This window comes from Arvicola amphibius, chromosome 1, assembly GCF_903992535.2.
Source record: "Arvicola amphibius chromosome 1, mArvAmp1.2, whole genome shotgun sequence".
Taxonomy (NCBI): domain Eukaryota; kingdom Metazoa; phylum Chordata; class Mammalia; order Rodentia; family Cricetidae; genus Arvicola; species Arvicola amphibius.
Genome location: NC_052047.1, coordinates 183,876,002 through 183,901,421, shown reverse-complemented (window position 1 = coordinate 183,901,421; position 25,420 = coordinate 183,876,002). Strand labels below are relative to the sequence as shown.

At 41.9% G+C, this 25,420-nt stretch overlaps 1 protein-coding gene and 1 non-coding gene across 2 annotated transcripts; both read left to right on the top strand.

Moving 5' to 3' along the window:
* Window positions 1–1,157: 1,157 nt before the first annotated feature.
* On the top strand, window positions 1,158–24,737 carry Cwf19l1 (CWF19 like cell cycle control factor 1). Its single transcript, XM_038349169.1, is given in 21 exon segments — window positions 1,158–1,180; window positions 3,924–3,979; window positions 3,982–4,007; window positions 4,908–4,929; window positions 4,932–4,985; window positions 5,984–6,099; window positions 8,027–8,119; window positions 8,122–8,173; window positions 8,176–8,207; window positions 8,209–8,244; window positions 9,951–9,995; window positions 9,997–10,070; window positions 11,489–11,513; window positions 11,515–11,574; window positions 13,222–13,362; window positions 14,223–14,334; window positions 15,461–15,540; window positions 20,010–20,219; window positions 20,956–21,075; window positions 21,758–21,855; window positions 24,058–24,737. Coding segments are annotated over 21 exon segments (1,620 nt in total). The 3' UTR covers window positions 24,203–24,737.
* LOC119806116 lies at window positions 20,627–20,771 on the top strand. Its single transcript, XR_005284147.1, has one exon. It is a non-coding gene; the product is annotated as a small nucleolar RNA SNORA12 (small nucleolar RNA).
* Window positions 24,738–25,420: the final 683 nt, after the last annotated feature.

The window sequence follows — 25,420 nt, the reverse complement described above, 5'->3', positions numbered from 1 at the left end:
TGGGACTCAGTCCCCTTTGTTGACTTTTGTGGGGACTCCACGGATTTGGGCATAACACTAATTAGTCTGGATCTTCAGAAAAATTAATGTACTGGAAAAAGAAAGCAAATAGGACCAATGAAAATGTTAAATTTGCTTAATTCCCAAATGAAAATAGACCCCCATCTATGAAATTAATTGTGGGAGAACCCTAAATATCCATGTTTGCTAGGTCTTGTTGCGGAATTAACTTCATCTTCATGGGTGTGCTAATATTAAGGTCACTTAAGGGAAGGATATTTTATTTCTGAAGGTGCACACTGAGGTTGTACTTCACTTTCTAAAACTCAGTGACTGAAAGTGCCTGGGTACATGGAGAGAAGTGAGCGAGACAGCAACTGTGGCAATGCTGACACATTGAACTGAGGTTGATGACTGTTATTCTAATTTTTAAAAGGGGGGGCTTGGAAACGTCCTAGGTCACCTTTAGACACAATAAACACTCCGACTAGAATTTGGATCCCTAGTGCCCATGTAAGTCTGGGCAAGCTTGAGGGCCCATGGTTCAGAAAACAGAGTTAGGGATCCTTGGGCAAAATAAGAGGTGGGAGGAAAGGAGGAAGACTCTTGACTTGGTACCTGTATACACACAAACGTGTGCTCACCTATGCAAACACACACACACACACCACACACACACACACACACACACACACACACACCAACACTAAAATAATAACGACAAAACAAATCCAGCTAGGGTTGGAGAAATGTCTCGGGCTGTTAAGAGTGCTTGCTCTTTCATGAGATCTATTGTTTAGATCCCAGAACCCTAGAGCGAGCGAGCGAGGCGGAGAGAGAGAGGAGAGACTACTAGTTCACTAATTTCCAACTGTTTTTTAAAACAAAACAAACAAGCAAACAAACAAACAACCAACAAACCAACAACCATAAATTTGGTTTTTCGTTTGTCTAATCCTTTCACTGTCTTTATAGTTTTCCTTTTAGAGCAAAACCGCGTAGAGATTTGTCCCTCTGCCCTCACTGTAGATAGGTAGAGTTTCCCATTGGCTGATCTGCGTGACGCCATATTTCCGCGCTTTGGTGTTCCTAAACCTTGAGCGCGTGTTTGTGTTTCCAGCTTTGCGAGGCTGTCTCAGCACAGGCTGTAATCACTGATGGCTCAGCAGACCCTGCGTCTGTGATTTACCCTTGCATCGGAAGACTCAGGAACCTAGCCGGGAAAGGCAAAGGGGAGAAGAGGCGGTCGTAGAAGGCGGGGGGTCGTTCCTGCACGGGAAGGGAAGCGGAGGGGAGGTCGCTTGGCTGCTGGGAGCCGGAAGTCGAGGCTTCCTGCGCTCTTTCTGTCGTTTCTTCCACCCTAGTGTCTTCAGAGTCTCTTCGGAGAGATAAAACTTGCGGAGCCAGACTTCCTGTTTTTAGGCCTACCACTGACTGCCACGAATCATCTCCTTTTCATTTCTCCCCTCGTGGCATTTAATTGATAGCCAAATACTTGGAGACATCGGGTGCACTGATGGTTATTGACAGACAGGATAATCATTGCCCCTGTCCCGGCGTACTTTTGTGGCGTGGTCGGTTCGCGAAGACAAGACTTTATTCAGAAAGGTGACTGAGTAGCGGTAGTGTGTCATGCATGGTGCCAAGCGTTGCACAAATGAGTTTCTGCCTCGATAGCCGATAGTTTAGACCAGAACAGGCGTCAACAAAGGCGGAAAATGTAGAGGAAAAAAGTTGACGGTTCTGGAGGATATATGATGATACTTGACTTAATGGAAGGAATTAAGGCTTTCCTGAGAACGTGAAGATTTAACTCTGGTAAATATTGTCGTTATCCCAGAGAAGTAACCGAAATGTTTTAAAGCTCCTTAGCGTGATCCAGTTTTCGTTGTAGAAAGTGATTCTGCTTGAAAGGTGGGAAATCAATCAGAACCAAAGTAGAAGGAAGCTAGGATTAGTTAGAATGATGGCAGAGGGAAATTTAGGGATTGATGGTTTATTGTACAGGTGCAGTCAGTAGGGGCTTGGTGGTGTTTCGGTTGTGAGGAACTCCCACTGTAAGGTCACAGATTTCCATCTTAAATCATTGGGATTAGAAAACACTGTAAAAGGACTCACACCAGATAATGAATATTGAATGTGCCTCCCAGGAATTGTTAGTCAGTGGGGGTTGAAAGATTTCTAGAGGTGCTTAGAGAATAAATCAGATCGCTTAATCATTATGGCAGAGTTTGTTCTGAAATGGCACATTTTGAGATTTTGAGAAAGAATGGCTATCTCAGTTCACCAGGAAAGCTCCAGAGATTGACGTGGCCTTGGTGAATGGGAAAGGCTTTGAGGATGAGTGCAGAGGGGCTGTTAGGATAGAGAACTTTCTAAGAGAATAGCAGAGGCAGAGAGTGATCTGTTGGCAGTTTGGAGAGAGTTCAGTTAGGAAAACTAAAAGAAAGCACAGGAAAGATGGGCTAGGACCTGAGGAAAGCTTGCTACAAGAAATGGGTACCTTGTAAGACCTGAGGAAGGAGTGATTAGCCGATGGCTGTATGTGGCATGAGAAAATGAATGGGTACCTTGTAAGACCTGAGGAAGGAGTGTTAAGCCGATGGCGGTAGGTGGAATGAGCAAAGGTACTGGAGGGTCTGTAGCATCTGCCTTGGATCCCGAACCAGTTAACCAGGCTGTTGGATTCTGCTTCTGCCACATCACAACTCTCGGTTTGCTCAGCCTTGTTTCCTTCCATTCCTACTTCCCCCTGTTTCCCTTCCTATTTCCTTCCTTAGTTTGTGTTCAGACTCTTAAGTTTTTCATCTGATTGTCTCTTCTTGTGTTCATTAGCCATTGTTCTTGTCTACACTTGGGTTGTAGCTAACCGTTCCACCAGACCATCATTCACTGTTATTAAAGTATTGATGGAGCATGTACAATCATATCACTAAGCTGCTTGAAAGTGTTCATTGGTAGGGAACAGTAAACACCAGGGAGACATACTGAAAAACAATAGAAACTGTAGTATTTTGAATCAAAGACATTAAGAAAATAAGGGCTCATGAGATGGCCCAGTGGGTAGAGCACTTCCTGCCAAGCCCGATGCCCAGAGTGCAATCCCTGATGACACACATGGTGGAAGGAGAGAACTAACTCTCTGGTTCTCCTCTGACCGTCACATGAGTGCTGTGGTACACATATGCCCTCCCCAATATAATGCCTCTCCCAATGTAAAAACAAACAAACAAACAAAAATTTATGTAAGTCAGAACTCAGGACAAGTCACTTGACAGCTTGGGGTAGTCCACCTCATCATCCTCAGCTCTTGTCCTTTCCTCTTCCAGCCCCCTAGCACTAGGCTACCTCCCGTCATTGTTTCTTCCCTATATAGTTACGATGGGAGCTTCCTTATGTAAACTCTCTGAGCCTACAGGAGCCTTCCTCCTGCGGTAATTCTAGGTAATTCTAGCATGTCATTGAACTTTGCATAGTGTAGTCGTTCAGTTTGTGTTCCCTGAACAATGACTAGAGCTGTGTAGTGGGTACAGTGGTGGAAGTAAGAATGGAATGCTAAGAATAGAATGCTTATGAAAAGTGTTTGGAGAAAAGACTTGCTTGGATTCAGATTAAATAAGGGACTTGTTGACTCTTAGTGACATGTTGGTGATAAACCTATCCACAAGTCTTGGGAATGAGAAGGAGCTGGCTCAGTTTTGAAGAAGGAAGAGCTAAATTTTTAGCTATGTTGAGTTGAGGTGTTGTTGAGATCTCCAGGAAGATCCACCTGGTGGCTAAGAAGAGTTGAAATGCGCAACAGTAGAAGAATACCTGTCGAGACTGTGCCTTGTTTCTGCTCCAGAAGACAAGTACATGGTGTGCCAAGCCTAGCAGGTCCTTGTGGTTCCCGAATTGCTATAATGTTTATCTCTCATTTGCAGCTTGGCTTGTGGAGATGTTGAAGGAAAGTTTGATGTTTTATTCAATAGAGTTCGAACAATCAGAAGAAAAGTGGGAATTTTGATGTAAGTGATCATTCTTACTGGTACTTTAACTACTCTAGTCAAACATTAAAGTGGGGGATCCTTTGTAAATTTCATGGTTGACTCTCCCTTTTGTTGTTAGGTTGGATTATTTATTTATTTATAATATGAACTTAGTAACTGTGGACTAACGGACTGATGGGAAAAGGAGAGCTATTTACTGTCCACTTTTTTACACTGATTGAATTTCAGTCTTGTTACTATTTTACTGTACCAAAACCCCAAACCAAAACAAGCAAACAAACTGAACAGAACCAGCCGGTTCTGACACCTGGGTTTGGTAAGCACAGATCTACTTCATGAGTGTGTGCTATGGATTTAATCAGGTAACAGATGTGCAAATGCTTCACAAGAGAAAAAACTGGAAATGAATGTGTATATGGTTGCCAAGCAGATTTTGAGTCCTTAGGCTAGAGAAGAGTATTGTGGGTGTGGGGAGAATTTGTTTATTATGTAAGGTTAGTAAAAAACAGTGGGAGGCAAATGTGTTCTTAAGCTCCTCGTTTCTGAAGTCTGATATTTAAGTTTCATATTTCACAGAGGTATTCTTTAACTCTCTGTTTCAGTACCACTGTGTGTTCCAGGGAAGGAGGATAGAGAGGCGCTGGGAATCTTTGGAAAGCACTTTAATTCTCCTTCTCAAAGTTCATATTCCCCACTCTCCCCACGCCCCCCAACTTAGATTTGATTGCCAGTGCATCATAGTTTGATAATTCATAGGTTTATCAGTTAACTGTTCTTAAAGATGTTTTCAAATTCTACAAATCGAAGAATAAATACTTGGTTTGAGACTAAGTAGAGTAGTTGACTGATTATCACAGTCAATAATGTGCTGTTTAATTATTGTTTTAATCTCATATATCTTTAAAAAACTCATTTTAGCTGCTGTTGTGTGTAGGAAATTTCTTGGCACCACCCAAGATGCTGAGTGGGAGGATTATAAGACTGGCAACAAGAAAGGTACAGAAATTATTTTTCTTAATGTATGATTTCTAACCAAATGTCAGGGGCTTGTAGTTGTTGGGTTGCTTTTTCACATATTAGTTGCTGAAGATTTCTCTCATAGCTGCTGTTCAGAGAGTTTAATCTCTGCCCCTGGTGGCGCATGCCCGTGGTGCTAACACTTGAAAGGCTAAGGTAGAAGTATCATAAATCTGGGACAGGCCAGTTTGGCCTGCATGTCTAGACTGTCTAAACAAAGCAAAATAATGAAGAGTGGTATGTCTCTCTTGAGCTCTGCATTGAGCAGAAGAGGATGCATATGTGTAATCCATTTTTTTCCCACATTTTGAATTTTGTTCAGTTTCATTCTATCAAACAAATACTCACTAGATTGTCAAGAATTGAAAAGTGGAACTAGCATGCCCTTTCCTTGTTTTTGGTTTTCAAGCTTTTTTATGAAGTACTTTTAAAAAAATATTTTTTCTTTATTTCCAGAAAGCTGATTTCTTAGCTCACTTAAAAAAAAGAGATTTATTTATTTTTATGTACATTGATGTTTTGTCTGCATGTATATCTGTGGGAGGGTGCCAAATCCTCTGGAACCAGAGTTACAGACAGTTGTAAGCTACCATGTGGGTGCGGGAATTGAACCCGTGTCTTTTGTAAGAGCGAATAGTACTCTTAACTGTTGAACCATCTCTCCAGTCCTATCAGTGCTTTTATTAAAATATTATTATTAAATTTTATAAATTTTATAAAATTATAAAATTTTTGTTAAAAGTACATTGACCGTGTACTTTAAGATGGTAATTCATCAGCCTAGTGATTTATTTAGTAAGTAGTCCAAGCCACCAGGGTTAGATTAGGAATCCTCAGTGGTGAGCATGTTCTACATTTAGGATGGCTGTGGAAGGAACTCTACTCTCGTTGTGGACTGTTCTACTAATGAGGGAACATTTCTGGAACGTCAGAGCAGATCCAGTAACCATATGGTGTCATGTCTGTTTCCCTCTTAGCTCCTATTCAGACATATGTGCTTGGGGCCAACAACCAGGAGACAGTACAGTATTTCCAGGATGCCGATGGGTGTGAATTAGCTGAAAACATCACTTACCTGGGTAAGTTAATATCTGTTGTTGAATTTAGTAAAATATTTCCAGGGATTAGTCTCTCAGGAGGAGTTTTGACTGGATCCTTCTGCCATTACTGCTTGACAAATTTAGGCGTTGGTTTTGTTTTTCCCTCTGGAAAGGTTTTCCCTATAAGTCTGCATCTGTTATCCCTTTGGACAGTGATGTTTCTTTCTCCTCAGTTTGCTATTCCCCTAATCTTGTGTTCCTGTAGCGCTGTGCACGCTTTCTCCCCCAACTGGAGTGGTCAGTGCCTTGCCCACAGTGTGTGGAGAACTCGGGACACACATTCCGTCTTCCCTTCAGGACTTGCTGCACATATACCTTGCTTGCTGATTTAGCAAACTAGCTTTACTCTAGGCTTCAGTCTAAGGCTTTGGCTACTCAATTTTTTAGTGTTCCTCCTTGGGCTTTTTTCATTCCTTTTGTCTCTTTTCCTAGTTCAGGGCTCTACGTTAAAGCTGTTCATAGCCCCCTGCATTTCTTCAGTGTCAGGATAATAAGCAACTGTCAAGTTTTGCTCTTGTCCCTCCCCACCCTCTGCTGTTAGTTTTCTGTGCCCTGGACCATTCATGTTTATTTGCTTTCTAAAATGCGTCCTTCACATTTCTTTTGGTCTTGTATCTCTAGCTTCTGTATTTCCTTTGTTAGACGTGGCCCGCTTCAGCTTCCCACAGTTGTCATCGCCTTCAAGTCTGCATCAGATGTGACCCTCACAGGAGCAATTTCAGCTTTCTCCAGTCACATGAAATCCTTTAGTCAAATTGTTGAGGGAAACTTTTTTTTTTACGTGATTTAAAGTTTATTATATTATTATTTGCATTACTGGAGATTAAACCACGGTCTCATATATTTGCTAAGTGTGTGCTCTATGCCTCTGAATTGTTGCTATAGTCCCCATGCTTATTGATTTTAAATTTTTCATCATTATTAGTTACGTGTGTGTGCATACATTTGCCTGATTGCAAGTGTAGTTGATCAAAGGACACCTCTGGAGTTGCTTCTCCTCTCTCACCTTTATGTGGCTTCTAAAGATTGGACTCACTCTTTTAGACTTGCAGAACAAACACCTTTCCTTGAGCCACCTCAAAAAAAAAAGAATTATTATTATTTTCTGTGTATGGGTGTGTTGCCTATATATATATGTGTGTGTGTGTGTACCACGTGTGTGCTGGTGCTCCTGGAGATGTGGAACTAGAGTTAGAGACTTTTGTGCCACCATGTGGGTGTTGGGAACCACATGCACATGCCTCCAATAGAGCAGCAAGTGCTCTTCGTGGCCGAGCCCTCTCTCAGCCCACTGCATAGTGTGTTTAGCTGCGTGTGAAGCAGACATTGTGAAATCCGTTTGTTTAGCGATGTGGATGCAGGGCTGACTTGTCACCATCAGTGTGTTTTTCTGATTTGTATAAGAACACTGTTGAATTTTGCCAACCATTTATTAAGCGAATTCACTGAGCCACGCCTTTTCAACAGCTGTGTATAATTTGATAGTTCTTTCTCTTGTACATCCATTGATATCAAATTTGGGGAGTTGTGTACTATAAAGATAAAAAATAAAGCTGCCTAAAGGGTCAAGCTGTTGAGGAAATAGAAGTGAGGGGAAGCAAGGAGATAATAGTAGCCCAGCAAGAGGCTGTCATGGGGGAGGGAGCAGGTAGGTGCTGGAGGATAGGTCAGTGTGCAGACACTGGCAGTTTCAGTCAGTGACCAGCAGCCACCACTAAGAGCTGCTCAAATATATGGAATAGGAATATTGTCAGAACCACGGAGTCTGGGCCCCTCGGAGCCAGGTGGGCTGCAGGAGACACACTCCTTCAGGTGTGTAGAGGGCAGAGAACCAGGAGATGGAAGCATGGGGAGAGAGAGAAAGTGGCACATTTCCTTCACAGTTTTGACTAAAACTCATTCATTTTTCTTTGGACCCAGGTCGGAAAAGGTGTCTTTACTGGAAGCTCGGGACTGCAGATTGTCTATCTCAGTGGGACAGAGTCCTTAGACGAGGCCAGTCCCAAGTTACAGTTTTTAGTCCCACGGATGTGTCTTCTTTGAGAACAATGCTGTGTTCGGCATCCCAGTTAAGGGTGTTGATATCTTGCTCACGTCCCCGTTGGCCCAAGTATGTGGGGAGCTTTGGGAATTTTTCTGTGAGTAGTGCTTGTTCAGTTGAAAATTTTAAAGCAAATTACACTGGTTTAAGTTGGGCCTTTAAAGTTTTTCTCTTTAGTTTGAATATTTTAACTCATAGTACTTTTTCCTAGAATTGTTTGTGAAACTTTCAAGATTCTAAAAGCTACATCTACTGACAAAAACAGAAGTTGATCTCATAAAAATATAATTTACAGATGAGATTTCTGAATCATAATTACAAGTGAATGGTTTTTGAAATTGCGTTTTCTAAAAGTATCCTCCTTTTACCTTTTTCTTTATGCATTTTGCAAGTTTAATAATTCCCAGTGGGAAGATTTATAGCTATTGGCATCTCTCCAGTGCATTTACCCCTTTCCATTCCAAAATATTGGTTTTTTGGCTATCAAAATATATTGTAAAATTGGGTCATTGTAACACTGTCAGTAATGTAAATATCTACAGATGGGAAGAGCAAGGTGCTGAATATGAAATCTCTGGTAGCAGCACTAGCATGGGATGCCCTGGAACCTACCTAAGTATTTAGAGTCTTGAAAATGGGCTGCTACCAGTAAGCTATGACAGGTAGACCGTGGCCTAAGGGAGACCCTGGAAAGGTTGTGTATGGTCGGCAAAGCTTAGCTGAGCCTCAGTGGAGGGAAAGGGAAGGACTGAATATGAGAACAAACCTCCCAGGGATCCAGCACTGAGTGTGTTCCAGGGTGTCCTGTGTGTGCCAGTCCCTCCCAGTGGATCCAGCACTGAGTGATGTTCCAGGGTGTCCTGTGTGTGCCAGTCTTGCTGTCTTAGCACTAAGTGTCCATGACCATAAAGGTCAGCCAGGAGGATGGCGAAAGGAAGAGGCCTAACTTCTTCTGCTGACCTGTGGTACTCTGCTTCTACAAAGGAAGCCCCTTTCTTGGGGGAGAGCTAAAATCAGCTGGGGGGGGGGGCGGACTTTGTCAAAGTTTATAAATAACCATTATAAAATTTTTTGTTGTTAGTTTTTGTTTGAGACAGAGTTCTGGCTGTCCTAGAACTCACTGTGTAAGCCAGGCTGGCCTCAAACTCACAGAAATCCACCTGCCTCTGCCTTTCAAGTGCTGGGATTAAAGGTATGTGCCACCATGCCTGGCCCATATAAGATTTTATGGGAAATAAAATGATTAGAGTTAGCTAATCATTGTGGTGCTACAGCTAAGTTCAAGGTCAGTCACTGGGAGTATTCTAGGAGCAAGCCACCATAACAAGATGTCTTATTGCAAGCTTCTGTTTGTTCTATTTTGTTTATCTGAGACAGTCCGTGTAGCCCAGGCTTCCGGGAAACCTGCTATGTAGACCAGCTGCCTTGGACATCACGGAGATCTGTTTGCCTTCTTAGATACATAGGTACCATTTAAAGCCTATTTATGGAGACATAATTTATAGGCTGTAGGGAGAGACCTGTCTTCAGAAAGAGCTCTTAGTGAGTGTCTTAGAGGTCGTCATGGAGGGGTTGCCTTGCCTTGTACCTACTGGCTTCCCACAATTGTGCTGCTTCTGCAGTTGTAGTAGTCCAGTACTTTCATGTGTTTGATTGCCCTAGGTATGCAGTTCACTGCAATTCTGCAGTCCACATTTGTATCTGTGTATGGATTAGAAAGATTATTTCAAAACGCTTTCTTGTTTCTTTGTATTTGTTCATAATTCCTGAGACTGTGTTGATAATCAGGTTCCCATTTACTAGGGAGGAGTGGATACCAAAAAGTGTGGCTCAGCTTTGGTCTCCCAGACTTGCCGCAAGCTTGAAACCAAGGTATCATTTTGCTGCTTTGGAAAAGTCGTATTACGAGAGACTTCCGTACCGGTGAGTAACATCTCAGGGGTCTTCTCTACAAACGTACCATCATCTTGTTCCCTTTTAGCCATATATCTTGGTTCCTTCTAGTACTAAGGCACCAGAGCAAGCGACTGATTGTATTAGTTTCATTTTTGTTGTTGTGGTAACATCTCATGGCTAAAAGCAACTTTAGGAAGAAAGGGTTTATTTCAGCTAATAATTCCAGGGGAATACACCAAGGAGGGGACGCACGGCAGCAGGAGCAGGGAGCTGGCCGATCACATTTAATCTACACTTAGGAAGCAGAGAAAGACAGACCAGGAAGTGGGCCAAGGCTCTAAACCTTCAAAGCTCGTGACATACTTCCCTCCAACAAGGCTCCTCCTCCCAAGGTTCCCCAAATAGCTCCACTAAGTGTTCAAAAACACATGAATGTCTGGAGGACATTTCTCATGAGACACCACCCTCATAAGTCATTAATTTTCTCTCTGTTTCCTAATGAAATAAAAGAGGTTAGACCATGACCTTAAGAGTTTAGGGTCTAACATTACAGTACTGGGTGGTCATTATTGATCATTAGGTCCTGTTCTTGTTGGTTTTGGTGGTTTGTTTTCTTCTTTTTCTTTGTTCATAGTTTTTGTTTTGTATTGTTTTTGATACAGGGTCTCTCTATGTAGCCCTGGCTGTCCTAAAACTTAATATGTAGATCAGGCTGTCCTTGAACTCACAGAGATCCACATGCCCCTGCCTCCTGAGTCCTGGATTAAAGGTGTGTGTCACCACCATCCAACTCACACTTTTAAACATAGGTTTTAGAGAAAATGTATAGTATTTATTTTTCTGAGTAGTTTCTCTTAACATAATGATTTCTAGTTCAGTCCATTTTCCCTGCAAATGTCATGCTTTTGTCTTTATTTATGGTTGGAAATCCCATTGTGTATGTGCACTTCTTTTTAAATCCACTCATCTGTTGCACAGCCAGGGTAGTTCTGCTCTCCAAGTTGAAGAGTGTAGCAGCAACTGCGGATGTGGACGTGTGAATGAAGCCGAGTGGCGCTTCATGGTCATGGGGTGCTCTGCTGGCCTGGGAGAGGCCTCCTTGTGCTGCACCATCCACTTTCCCACCGGCGGCAGTCAAGGGCTCCCTTTGTCCTGTCCCTCATCAACTATCTGTAGTGCAGTCAAGGGCTCCCTTTGTCCTGTCCCTCATCACTATCTGTAGTGCAGTCAAGGGCTCCCTTTGTCCTGTCCCTCATCACTGTCTGTAGTCTCGCTTAGGATGACAGGAAAGAAGGAGGCTGCTTGAGGGAAGGGAGAGAACCGGGGCAGGTGGTAAGGGGAAGGCCATGATTAAAGCAAAATATAAAGATTCACATATGAAACCCATTGCTCTGTAGAATAGAATAGAGTGACCCGAGATCTGTTATCTTTCATATACATTTTAGAAACCATGTCGTTCTACAAGAAAGTTGCACAGCATGCCACCCGCTTCATAGCACTGGCAAATGTTGGGAATCTGGAAAAGAAAAAGGTAAAGATTTGGGTGTTTGTTGGTTATGCTTCATCATCTGCTTGGGAAATGTTTTTCCTCTAGTTTGGCATTCAGATCTTCTGGGCGTTCCCAGCAGCTTCAGCAACTCCTTTGTAAAGGCAGGTTTTCTTGAGTGCTTTGTAGGAGGTCTGGGAGAAAGGCCCTGGCTCCCTGGGATACGACAGATTAAGAGACTGTTGCTTTCCATCCACATCCCATGTGGTTGCCTCTGTTGCTGCGTGCGTTTGCCCTCAGATGAAATGCTTACTTGTTTCTAGCAGCTTCACTGAGCTGAAATAATAAAATCTTCTCAGGAATATTCTTAAAGTTTGGTACAGTACCGTACGCCTTTAATCCAGCACTTGGGAGGCAGTGACAGACAGATCACTGTGAATGCGGGGCCAGCCTGGTCTACATAGTGAGTTCCAGGCCAGCCGAGGTTACAAAGTAAGACCTGTCTCAAAACAACAGCATCAGCAAACAAAATGAAACGTGTGTGTGTGTGTGTGTGTGGTGTGTGTGTGTGTTATAAAGCCTTTCTTGGTTTTTGAATTATTAGTTATACCTGGAATCTAGAAAATAGTGCAGATGGGAAAAATAAATCAGCAAAGTAGGTGGAATGTTTCACTTCTCTGGGAATGGCTTGCTAGTGCTAAAAATTAGACTGCTGAGTGAGACAGCTAAAATCAAAAGCAGTCCCGTGAGAAAGAGGCAGAGTAACCTTCCTCTCTAGCCTTCATAACATGTTATGGACAGTGTTTTAAAAGGTTAGTGGCCTCGCGTCCACTCCCTCTGCTTTAAGCTCTGCAGCCCATTCTTGGCAGGTGAGGACTAGTGTTATAAGCTGACCTTTCAGGCTGAGCAGTGCTCTGTGATTCAGGCTCTCGCAGTCTCAGAGCACAGTACAGTGCATGTTTTAGTCAAAGGTGCACAGTTTTAACTTGACAAGCACTAATGGTCTCATAATTTTGTTCTACTCTATATCCTTACCAGCTGTGCATGTTTTCTTTTCCTCTTTTCTATACTCCGAATAGTACTGGGTTTTCCCCAAGACAGTTAAATGGAAGGTAGGGTATCCTTATAATGTTGTTTTATTTCTCATATTGTGTTGAAGCAAAGCAATATTCATGCCTATAAGTTTTCTGTTATGCCGTTAGCCCCAGATTTATAAAGTATGTATGACTTATTCTCTTGTTTGCTGCTGGTCCCCAAGGAAATGCGTCAGCACATGTGTGAACTGTGTAGTGTCGGAGAGGGAACGTGGAAAGGGAGTGTCACGATTCTGTTGACAAAGTCCACATAAACAAAAGATGCAGTGACAGGAACAGAGTTTGTCTTCAAGGCTACAAAACAAGTCCCCCTGAGCCTTGTAGTGAGGTTGTCATTGTTCCCCTTAGTGAAGGACCTAGTCTGTTAAGGGCTGGTGTTTTGATTTGTGCTCATTACTGTGCTGAGCCCTCTTTAGTCATGGCAGAGGCCACCGGGATGGCATTTGCTACAGTACTGTGTATTCTCAGAGCCACAAACAGGATTATGATTTTACTTATGTCGGAGGCGTTCTGTGAAATTGTCGTCATAAGCTGGGTTGATTATAGTGAGACAAACAGTATTTTCCCTAACTTTATGGTTTTTTTTTCCCCCCTGGAGTATCTTTATGCATTCAGTATTGTTCCCATGAAGCTAATGGCTGTAGCAGAGCTGGTGAAGCAGCCTCCAGACGTCACTGAGAATCCTTACCGCGAGTCTGGAAAGGAATCAGCTGGAGGAAAGCAAATTCCTGCCTCTCAGGTGAATTCTTTTTGTGGGCTGGGATTCAGGGCCAGGTTGTCCTCAGGTGTGCCTTTCCTGACCACAGTTTCATATACCAAACAAGTTCAGTTTTAGACTTATAATGATTTTCCTCTTGGCAAATCATGATAATATTTAGAAAATCCTAATAGATTGTAATTAAGCTCAAATTTTTAATTGTATTTTGAGGTTAGCAGTTCAATGTTGAGCCTTTGCCTAAGTTGATTCATATTGTTTTTCCTTGTCTTAAGTTGATTATTCTCAGTTTTCCAGGCAAAGGTCCATTGGTACCAGAGATTATGATTTCTAGAATGATTTCTGGTAGAGAGCTTTAAAGAAGTTTCTCAGTAGCAGAACTTTAGAAATTAGCTTTTTCCCCACTAAAGCAAGGACAATCAGGTTTTCATGTTAGGATGCACAGTCTGCTTTCTTGGACTTCTCTGTCCACTCAAAACCACTTTTCTGCCTCCTCTTTTTAATCTTTGCTCCTAATGGGTCTTTGACCTTCTTGTCTCTTTCATTGAAGTTGGATCGGACTTGTTTCATGTCTGAAATTTTAGAACTTCTCCGTGTCATTGGGAGAGAGGGGAAAATGCAGTGGGTTCATACTGCTCTGGTTTGGGGAAGAATTGCCTTGTATTGCAGAGGAGATAAATGTGCTGGTGGTTGGGTAAGGATGCTGAGATACGGACTGGGATTCGAGGAGTGAGAATTGGACAGATACTTCTCTTCCCCAGACTAGGCAGGGCAGGGCTGAGAGGAAACAGATGTGAGTGGCAGGAAAGTTCCTTATTGTTTGGTGGTCGGTTACTGTGTAAAGGCCAGCTGAATAGCATGCTTTTCCCTATTGGCCGTTCCAGGAAGAATCTGCCTGTCAATTCTTCTTCGATTTGAATGAAAAGCAGGGAAGGAAACGGTCATCCACAGGCAGAGATAACAAGCCTCCCCAGGCCAAGCAGCCACGCAGGCCTCGTAAGTACTTTGGACTCCTTTGGGAGCAGTAACTTTTTTGAAGGGTGGAGGGTTGTTTGGAAAGTGGCATTGCTAAGAGCATCTAGCAAAGAAAAATTTTACGGAGCTATTAGGAGCAAAGTGAAAACAGAATAGTATAAACAGCCTGACTTTAAGGCTGTTTGAGACTCTTCCTGTAAGAATATAGAGAAAGCTCCTTTTGTGTCTGTCAAACATGGTGATGTGTGAGACTGACGTGAGTCATAAAATAATAGAATAATCAAACTGAGAGGAAGGATGGTCAGGCTAGCTTTCGTTGAGGTCCTCTTTCTTTTTTCTTTTAAGAATTTATCTAATTTATTTATTTATTTATTTATTTATTTATTATGTATACAACATTCCTTCCATGTCTGCCTGCCTGCCAGAAGAGGGCACCAGATCTCATTATAGATGGCTGTGAGCCACCATGTGGTTGCTAGGAATTGAACTCAGGACCTCTGGAAGAGTAATCATGCTCTTAACCTCTGAGCCATCTCTCCAGCCCCTGAGGTCCTCTTTCTTCCCTCTGTTACTTTAAAGAGTTGAATCTGAACTTAGGAAGGTAAACCTATGGTTATGTAGCTGGCTGATGTCATAGCTGGGACTAGAATTGGGGTGCCAGACAACCCCCACCGGGTCAGTGCTCTCTCATTTTAGCCTATTGCCCGTTGCATGGTGCTTTAGCCAGTATGTAATGATCTGTATGTGGATCATGTACCTGCGGATTATCAGTTCAGAAGGCTTTAGATAGTGGTTTAGTTTCATTGAAAATGGTGCCAGGCTTTGGGTATTCAGTGCTTTGCAATCTTTGCGGTATGTATAGATCAGACAATGACGAACAACAGGAAATTCTCTATTTAAAGTTTTTATTATTGTTGTTGTTGGAATGTGTGAGTGTGCATGCATGCCTGCTGTGGCATGTATGTGGAAGTGAGAAAACTCTCCTTCCAGTGTGGGTTTGGGTATGGAACTCAAGTTATCAGGTTTGTATGGCAGGCACTGTTTCCTGTCAGGCCATCTTGCCAGCTACAAGGGTAAACTCCGTAGGGTGAGGATTATGTCTGTTGTGATTGGGTCATAACAACACTTGGCTTTCTTTCCTATGAAGCTCAGCCTCCAGGACCTTGTTGGTTTTGCCTTGCTAGCCCTGAAGTGGAAAAGCATTTGGTGGTCAACATTGGCACACATGTGAGTTACTTCCATAGATTGGTAGCAGAGAAGAAATGTCTATTACTTGGTTTTTACTAACTTTGCATGGTGTATAATTTACTTATCAAATTTACTTTTCTTTTCCCTTCCTCCCTTCCTGCCTCCCCCCCTCTCTCTTTCTCTCTTTCTTTCTTTCCTTTCTTCCCTTTCTTTTCCCCTTTCCTCCTCTCCCCTCTCTTCTTCTCTAGGGTCTCTCAACATAGCACTGACTGTCCTGGAACACACTGTGTAGATTAGGCTGGCCTCAAACTTACAGAGATCCTCCTGCCTCTTCCTTCAGGTGCTGGGATTAAAGGTGTGAGCCATCACACCCAGTAAATTTACCCATTTTAAGTGTATAATTCATTGATATTTTAGTAAGCTTTTTAAATTATGTAACCATTACATAGTATAGGTTTAGATGCCAGGTGTGATGTACATACCTTTGTAGTAGGAGGCCACTTGTTTGTTTCCCTGCCGCCTAGATTCCCAAAATAATCACACAGACACTATATTATTTAAATCACTGCTTGACCCTTTACCTCTAGATTCTTATTGGCTAACTCTTACATCTTAATTTAACCCATTTCTATTAATCTGTGTATTGCCACGTGGCTGTGGCTTACCATGTGTCTGCTCCCAGCAGCGGCTACATGGCTTCTGCTGACTCTGCCTTCTTTCTTCCAGCATTCAGTTTAGTTTTCCTTGCCTACCTCTGTTCTGCCCTGCACAGGCCTAAGACAGTTTCTTTATTAATCAATGGTAATCACAGCATACTGAGGGGAATCCCACATCACCTCCTCATTTCTGTTTAAATAAAAAGGAGGGTTTTAACTTTAACATAATAAAATTACATATAACAAAACAGGTGTCAAGCAAGAATTAGTTACAATATTTATATCTACTTTATCTTTTATCATAACTAAGAAAAACTATAACTATATATTCTTCAACTCCATCAAAGACTCCAGAAGGATATAATATTACCTAAGTAAACAGGAAGTGTATTATAAGTAACTTCCAAAACTCTAGAATTGACAGAGACAACTCACTGTCTGGACAGTCACCCAGAGTTCTTCTGTACCATTGGGGCATCCATCTTCAGCCTACAGGCCCATAGTATCTGGCAGACTTTTCCAGGGAGCAGGAAATTTCAAAAACAGTTCTGCCTATATTGGCAGTTTGTCAGTCACTTTCTCTGTGTCCTGCAGAATGTCTTGCAATTCCAGCACCTGGAGGCAGAGATAGGTAGATCTCTTGAGTTCATAGCAAGTTCCAGGACAGTCAGGGCCACACAGACCCTTGTCTCAAAGAGAAAATATGAGAACAAATAGAGGTTTAGAACATCTCCATCAGTTCAGTAAAAGTTATTAGACATTTATAGTAATCTCAGTTTCCATCTTCAGCCTTGGCCACTTCTTGTGTCTTTTTAGGGTTGTGGGGTTTAGACATTTCTTTGAACTGAAATCATATAATAATGCTTTTTGTGTCTGACTTCTTTGACTAGTATAAAAGGATCTTAAGTTTCATTCATATTGTATTTGATGTATAAATGTCTCATTCCTTTTTATTGCCAGTTAGTGTCATATATAGATGTATTGTTTTTGTCTGTTTACTTATCACTTGATAGACATTTAGTTTGTTAGCATTTTATAGCTCTCAGGAATAATGTAATGTTTGCATGTGTTTGTGGACGGAGAACATAAAACCATGTTATTATTTTGGCAAATTTGTGTTTAAACTTAAAAGTTTTTTTTTGTTGTTGTTGTTGTTTTGTTTTCAAGACAGGGTTCCTCTGTTTAGCTCTAGCTGTCCTGGAACTCATTGTATAGACCAGGCTGGCCTCGAACTCACAGAGATCCGCCTGCCTCTGCATCCTGAGTTCTGGGATTAAAAGTGTGCGCCACTACCACTCAGCCTATATTTTGTTCTTAATCATGTGTATGTGTGTGTTTGTTGGTATATGTACATCTAAGTATAGGTGCCTGAGGATTCAGGCCTTGAATGCACTGGAGCTGGAACTATAGGAAGATGTGAGCCCTGTCATGGACGCTGAGAACTGAACTTTGATCCTCTGCAAGAGCAGTATGTGCTCTTAACTGCTAAGCTCTCTCTCCAGGTCTGTTTTAACTTTTTAAGAAATTGTCAAGCTGATTTCCAAAATGACATTACTTTATGCTCTCACCAGCAACATTATGAGAGTTTTGGCTTTTCCACATCCTCATTAATATTGCTCAAAGTCTTTCCCCTCCTTTCTTGATCGCGTTGGAGACTGAACACAGGGTCTTGTGCATGTTGGGCAAAATCTCTGCTATTGAGATACATCTTTGACCCATTTTCTTCCTTTTTGATTATAGATAGTATAGTTTTATGGAAGCAGTTTCACAAGATTCATACGAGATGAATTTTCTGTCTATTTCTTAGATTCATCTATGTTTCTTGGAGTATTGAGTTGATTTTCTTAATTTCTCACTGTTTTAAATATTTTTATTTTATTTTATTTTTTAAAAAAGAAAACAAACTATCATTTTTCATTATACACACCAATCCAAGTTCCCCCCCTTCCCCTTCTCCCATCCCCTCCACTTACCCCCCCACTCTGTTGTTTTAAATATTTCTCACTGTTTTCTCTACTTTAAATATTGAGTAGAGAAGAGAATCATGTGTTACTTATATATTTAATAGATTTAAAATGTTGATATTGTTAACCCAGTGTTGTGGCTCATGCCTGTAATACTAGCACTCAGGAGACTGAGGCAGGAGGATTGTTAAAAATTCAAGTCACCTGGACTACATAATGAGCTCTAGGCTAGACTGAGTTTCAGAGTGAGGCTTTATCTAAAAAAAATACAACAAAACTACTAGGAAATGAAGTTCATTAAGCATAAGAAAGACTAAAGTGGGCCAGGTGGTGGTGGCGCACGCCTTTAATCCCAGCACTCAGGAGGCAGAGGCAGGTGGATCTCTGTGAGTTCGAGGCCAGCCTGGTCTACAAGAACTGGTTCCAGGACAGGCTCCAAAGCTACAGAGAAACCCTGTCTCAAAAAAAAAAAAAAAAAAAAAAAAAAAAGAATAAAGTGATAAATTCAGTTTGGCAGTCAAGGATTTTATTACTCAGGGTTCTCTAGAGGAACAGAATTTATAGGATGAATCTCTCTGTCTCTATGTATGTGTGCATGTGTATATATGCATGTATGTGTGTATATATATATATATATATATATATATATATACACACACACACATATGGTATTTATTAGAATGACTTTCAGGCTGTGCTCCAGCTAATCCAACAATGGCTGACTATGAATGGAAAGTCCAGGAATCCACTGGTTGTTCAGCACATGAGGCAGGATGTCTCAGCTGATCTTCAGTGTACACTGGAGTACTGAAGAAGTAGGCTCTAATGTCAGTGAAGGAAGGAATGGACTTGCTAGCAAGGGGAGAGCAAGAAGGCAAAGAGTAAAAGCTGCCTTCTTCCATGTCCTTATATAGGCTTCCTGCAGAAGGTATGGCCCAGATTAGAGGTGGATTTTTCCAGCTCCAAAGATCTGGATTAAAGATTTAGATTAAAGGTGTGTCTTCCCAGCTCAAATCCAGATTAGAAGTAGATCTTCTCACTTCAAATTAAGCAGAAATCTGCACTGGTATGACCCTCATTTTTGGGTTTTAGTTAATTGCAGATGTAGTAAAGTTGATAATCAAGCCATCACAAGTATGTAGCTTTGTAACTATGCCATGCCTGATGTATCTAGGATAATGATTTTAGTCACATGATTGGAGCACCTTGGATCAGTCTATAGAACTGATAATCCTGAGTATGGTGACTAGGGCTAGACAAATCCCCGTTGAACATCACAGGTGTCAGGGAAGTCATTCAGTTTCACATTTCTCAGATGCTCTTCCTCAGGGGCCTTACTAGAGATTAAATATTCAGGCTCTGTAAAGATAATTGCCTTTTCCTTTTACTTACAGTGGAGCCTGTTTAATCACCAGAGTCTTAATTGCACTCCAGGCCCCACGACTGGAACTGGATGTTCCCCGAGGCTTGCTTAATGTGCAGTGCTTCTGCAGACAGGTGGTGCTCATCTGGTTTCCACTGCTCTCTTCCTGTTTTGGTTTCTAAAGGTGACAATCTGAAAGCTTCTTTCTTTGTGGCCTCCTGTAGAACAGCTGGAGTCTCACTTTGAGTTTTCAGTTCTTTTCAGACTGAGGCAGCGCTTTTCTTATTTATGTTTTGCATCTTAGTGGTTGGCACTGCCTAAGGAGGTCTGTGACGCGCACAACACAGTTGGCCCTGGAGCCTGTGGATGAAAGCTGAGAACAAGCTTGAAAAGCTTTTACTTTCTAGGTGTGCCCTTTAGATCAGCATCGGCTTCCCCGCCTCATGGATTCCTTTATGCCATTCTTCTCTCTCACAAGGCCTGTAGTGAGGCAGGCTTCAAACTGCCTATGTGATTCTTCTTTAGTGCTACCTCGCCCTGGCTAAAGGAGGTTTATGTGATGACCACGTCCTCATCCTGCCTATTGGGCACTACCAGTCAGTTGTCGAGCTTTCGGCCGAGGTGGTGGAAGAAGTGGAGAAGTATAAGGCTACTCTGAAACGCTTCTTTAAGAGTCGGGGGAAGCGCTGTGTTCTTTTTGAAAGAAATTATAGGAGCCATCATCTCCAGCTTCAGGTAGGTGTTTTCTGCCCAGGAACTTGGAAATCACTTCAAGGACCTTGAGACTGATAAATATCTAAATAGTTCTGACCTCAGTGTTGAATTTTAATATAATACTTAGAGCATTTAATCTTACTTTCATGATAATAGTCAAATAGTGTTCATTAGAGGGCTAGGAGTATCTGCTGATAATCCTAGAGATTTCATAGGGAAGGTCATGCTGGGGTCAGTGACTAGCAGTGTTTGCCTGTTTAGAAAGAGTAGGTAGTTAAAACAGGTTCCATGGCAGATAGAGACATGGGTCATGCTTGTAAGACATGGATATTTTGTGTGGAAGTCCAGCATGAATGAAGGCTTAGAGGTAGGAAAATAGTTTCCATCTAGCATGGGTGTAGTCCGCTAGAAGTTGAGTGATTTGTGTCTTTGGTGGTAGCGTCTTCCTGGCACATCTGCTAAGTATTCAGATGGGCCTGACTCTGCCACGTACATTATGCAGGAGCCGGCAGAGTCTTAGGGACAAAGAGTCTCTCTTGAGAGTTTTCTGTTGACAAATTGGCTCCCATAAGTGACTGGCTCTCATAAGTTTAAGTCCTACAGCCAGGCCGATGGAGGCTGTTTGGCCTGAGGAGAATCTCTACTGAGGGGTGGCTCTCCACCCCAGTGATGGATTTGCTCCTCCTCTAAGACTTTAAAGATAGCTTCTTTGGAATCAGTTCATAGAGTTTCTTCTTTTTCTCCCACACCAACCCAGGTCATTCCTGTGCCCCTCAGCTGCTGTGTTACAGATGACATTAAAGAAGCCTTCATTACTCAGGCACAGCAGCAACAGATAGAGCTGTTGGAAATTCCAGAGCACTCAGACATCAAGCAGGTGAAGCAGGAAGGGTTGGTGATGTTCAGGGAGTAGTTAAGATCTGGGTTTTGACAAGGTGAATCAGAGGGACTGTCAAGCTATTCCACAAATACTAAATAGTAGGGTCGCCTCGTACTAGAATGCAGGATGTTGACAAAGACTAGAGGTGAAGATATCATTATACAAAGTCTTAGTGCTTTTCTGGGGAGAATAGGAGTTAGATATTTCATGGGGTTGGGAAGATGGCTCGGTGAGGACTTAAGTTTGATCTCCAGCAGCCTTGTAAAGGTCAAGTGCTGGGACAGGTGCCTATGATCCAAGTTCCGAGGAGGTAGAGACAAGAGGATCTCTGGACAAACTGAAAGGGTGCAGGGTCAAACAGAAAGTGGAGAGCACTGAAAAAGTCACCCAGTGTCATTTGGCCTCCACAGGCCTGTGGGTACACCTACATGTGCAATCACAGACATGAGAATAGGCACACATTTATAAATACACCAAAGAAATTAGATACTTGCTAAAATGGGAATTTTGAAGAATAGGTACCACTGGGAATGTATTGGCTTTTTAAACTCTAGTTCCTATACTGTCTCACTTTTTTTTTAAATTTCTAGACTAAATTCTTTGCTAAATCAAAGTTTGCAGAAGAAGGAGCTTTTTAAATTTGATCTTCTTTGTCTTTATACAACTCTGTTTACCTCAGATTGCACAGCCAGGAGCTGCGTACTTTTATGTTGAACTCGACACAGGAGAAAAGCTTTTCCACAGAATTAAAAAGAATTTTCCTTTGCAATTTGGAAGGTTTGTATGTTTTTACTCTATTTAGTATATTTCATTAGACCTATAATAAACATGGTGATGGACTGCATGGGTAATCAATGAAAAGTCAACTAGGGAATGGTCCCCAAGAAGCTTATGGTTTTAGAGCAGATCAGTAATACAGTCTTGTGATGGAGAATATGACCAGTACCGTGATCAAATCTTGAGGAACATTGTACTTTAGAAACTCAGAGAAGGATGGACCATGGAAGGCCTGTAAGTGATGGTTTAAGAGATGGACCATAGAGGGAAAAAGATGGGATGAGAGCACCTTGTCAGAATAAAGTGCTACTATTGAGCATGTGCTGGGTCAGACACTGGCGGGAACTTGATGTGCATTATCTCATCTAACCTTCAAGTTCTGCTGGTTATATACTGTTAGCCCAGTTGCTTGCGTGAGGAGTGATGGTCTGGAGCAGGGCTCAGCAGAACTACATACAAATATGGACATGCTCTATAAAGCTGCACTAGTACAATAATCACAAGTTACATGTTGCTATTGGACATTTGAAAATGGAACTGAGGAACGGTGAGATGATATTGCTTGCTGCTAAGCCACGTGACTTAGTTTGATCTTTGGAACCTACATGTAGGAGATAACTGACTTCTACCCATGTGTTCTCTGACCACACAGGTGCCATGGCACGCATGAACCCACACAAATAAATATACATAGTAAAAAAAAAATTGAAAATGGAACTTAACTGAATTCTTAACTTTATTTAATTAAATAGAGCTTACATTTAAATGGCCACATCTTGCTAGTGGTTACTCTGTTGGGTGTAGTGGACCCTAAGGTGAGTTAAGTAGGATGCCATGGTCACACAGTTGAAGGTTCAAACCTCAGTCTGGTGAAGGTTTGGTGAAAGACCAATATGAGAGAGGTCTTTAACCTTGCTGTACTGCATTGTTCTAAAAGCCTGTGTAGAGGGAAGTAGAAAATGCACACAGTGGTGATCTGACGCTGGTCTCTGACTACAGCTGTTCTCCAGCCATTCCCAGTGGTTTCAGCTGGGCTTCCAATAAGTGTCCAGCCATTCTTAGACTAATTTGGAAAGCCTCCAAGAGATTGCCCCATTGGATAAGGCTAGAAAATAGAAGGTTTTTTTTTTTCTCAAATTGATAATTGATAAATGAGAACAAATATGTTAAATGTTCTACATATGTGGTTTAATCTTGTTGCCTTTGCAATAGATGTAGATAGGCACACTGGGGACATAAAGCATATGCCAATACACACAACCATGTACAGTCGGCAAAATGGTTTGTGATCATGGTAGTTGTTTATGTTTTCAACCCTGAGAATTTTTATAATCCTAATGTAATTGATACGTTTTATACTTAATAGGGAAAGTGATTCTGTCTTCATTTCACACTATGAAGAAACATGCTCAGGGGTTGAGCTTAGAACCTTTGTCTTTCAGAGGACCGCTGTGATTCATTTTCACCTCGTTACTGTATCTTCAAAGTTGAAATGAGCCAAATAGATTTTTCTACTATAGTAAAATAAGTTAAAAGCAAAAATGTAAACCATCAGAAATTAGAAGCTGTGTGTATATGTATCTGTGTAAATTGTTTTCTTCACATTGAACTTCTCTTGGTGTACTCATACAATGTAAGTCACCTAGGATAGGCAGAGGGATTTTAAGACAGAATGGGCATGACGTGACTCCGAACCATGCCCTGAACAAACTCACTGTCTCGTCAGACTGCCAGAGCTATAAAGACGAGACAGAGCAGCTGCTGGGAACGTGCTTTGCTTGTGTGGCTTCTGTACTGTACCAAGTCCTATAAGGAGCCCTCCTATAGTGAGCCTTAGATCAAGGATTAGAGATGAAGTTGTATTCAAGTCATAGATATCAAGTAGCAGAGCTTGGAATGAAATTCGGTCTGATTTTTCTGATGCCTGTTGTCTACTTTGTATGTGGTGTTCTTACCCTGAGTACTAAAACCGTAGTTCTGAGTTGTTCCAGGGAAGGAGAAATAAATGGGGTAGGAGAGGTCACTTAATATGGCAGTGATTTTAATAGAGAAGGCAGAAATGTCAGTCAGGGCCGGAGAGCAGTGTAAGGAGTAAGAAGTCTGTACTCCTTAGATGCTACAGAGGAGAGCCGGCTGGAGAGGAACAAGGGACTGGGTGGGTTTCAGTTGCTATTCACATTTTCTTTCGTACTCTCTTTGCAGGGAGGTACTGGCCAGTGAAGCCATTCTCAATGTTCCTGACAAAGCTGACTGGAGGCAGTGTCAGATCAGTAAGGAAGAGGAGGAGACCCTGGCTCGCCGCTTCCGGAAAGACTTTGAACCTTTTGACTTCACTCTGGATGACTAGGCAAAGAGAAGGACACTCTATAAACTTCACAGGAAATTCTTTTACATCCTCTTTTTAGAATGAAGCTACAGAGTCTCCCATTGGGGCTGCTTCCTTGCCTCTTTTCCATATTTGCCCATGGAACCTGCCTGCATCAAGAGGCTTAGGATGGACTTTTTTCTTTTTTCTTTTCTTTTTCTTTTTTAAAGAAGTCATTCTGAGATGCAATTGTATGTGAAAAGAATGTCTGCTCCATATTTCTCAGAACAGCTGTTTGTCCACATCTTCACAGACTTTTAACCTTTTGAGGTTGGGTGTGGTTGCTCATGCCTGTAATCTCAGAAATTAAGGAGTTGTGACAGAAGAACTGTTGTGAACTAAGGCTAGTTTGGCCTACATAGTTCCAAGCCTGTCTGGGCTATGGTGTGAGACACATCTTTGTCCCCTGCCCTCTTCCAAAAAAGCAAAAATAACCTTCCCCAAATCATATAAGTGATAAAAAAGGGAATGCTTTTTTTAAGGTTAACAAATGTCTTATGTTGCTTATCACCCTGAAGTGAAATTGTGTGTGTGTGTGTTTGTGTAATGGAGACCAGAGCTTTATGCCTAGCAGTTATCCCGGAATAACATAGGCAGCTCAGTCTGTGTGGGGAAGAGAAAACTGTGGCCTTTGCTGTTACTTTCTCACGACTTCGCCTTCACATAAGAGAATCCACTCCATCTCTCAGATATTTAACTCGGATATGCTGGGAATTTTTCTAAGTTCCAAGAGTCAGTGAATGTCCCAACATGGTACTGATTTGTTTATAGTCTCCTTGGGAAAGGAAGTGGCAGATTTAAGAAAATGAGTTTTTCTTTGAATGTGTTTTAGGTGTTTAACATACCTGAGTTACCCAATAGATGCGCCCAGATTGCCATTTGGTACTTCTAAAACTCAAGCAGATCGGGATTGGTGACAGGACTCTAAATGCATCTTAGATGTTTAAGATAGCTGAGTAATCTAACAGATGTGTCCAGAGTGCTGTTAGATAAATCTCAAATTCATTGGTGATGGGGCTTTAGGGATCATCAGGGCATAGACCATAGTGCAATTACAAATAAAATAGGGCCAGTACAGCCAGTCCCGCCCTACAGATGTTTAAGGACCAGTGGCGCAGTGAAGAGTAGGCCCGTGGAGCAGGAGCAGTGTGGCCATGGGAGAAAGCTGCAGATCTGAAGCCAGAAGAGAAGAATTGTTCC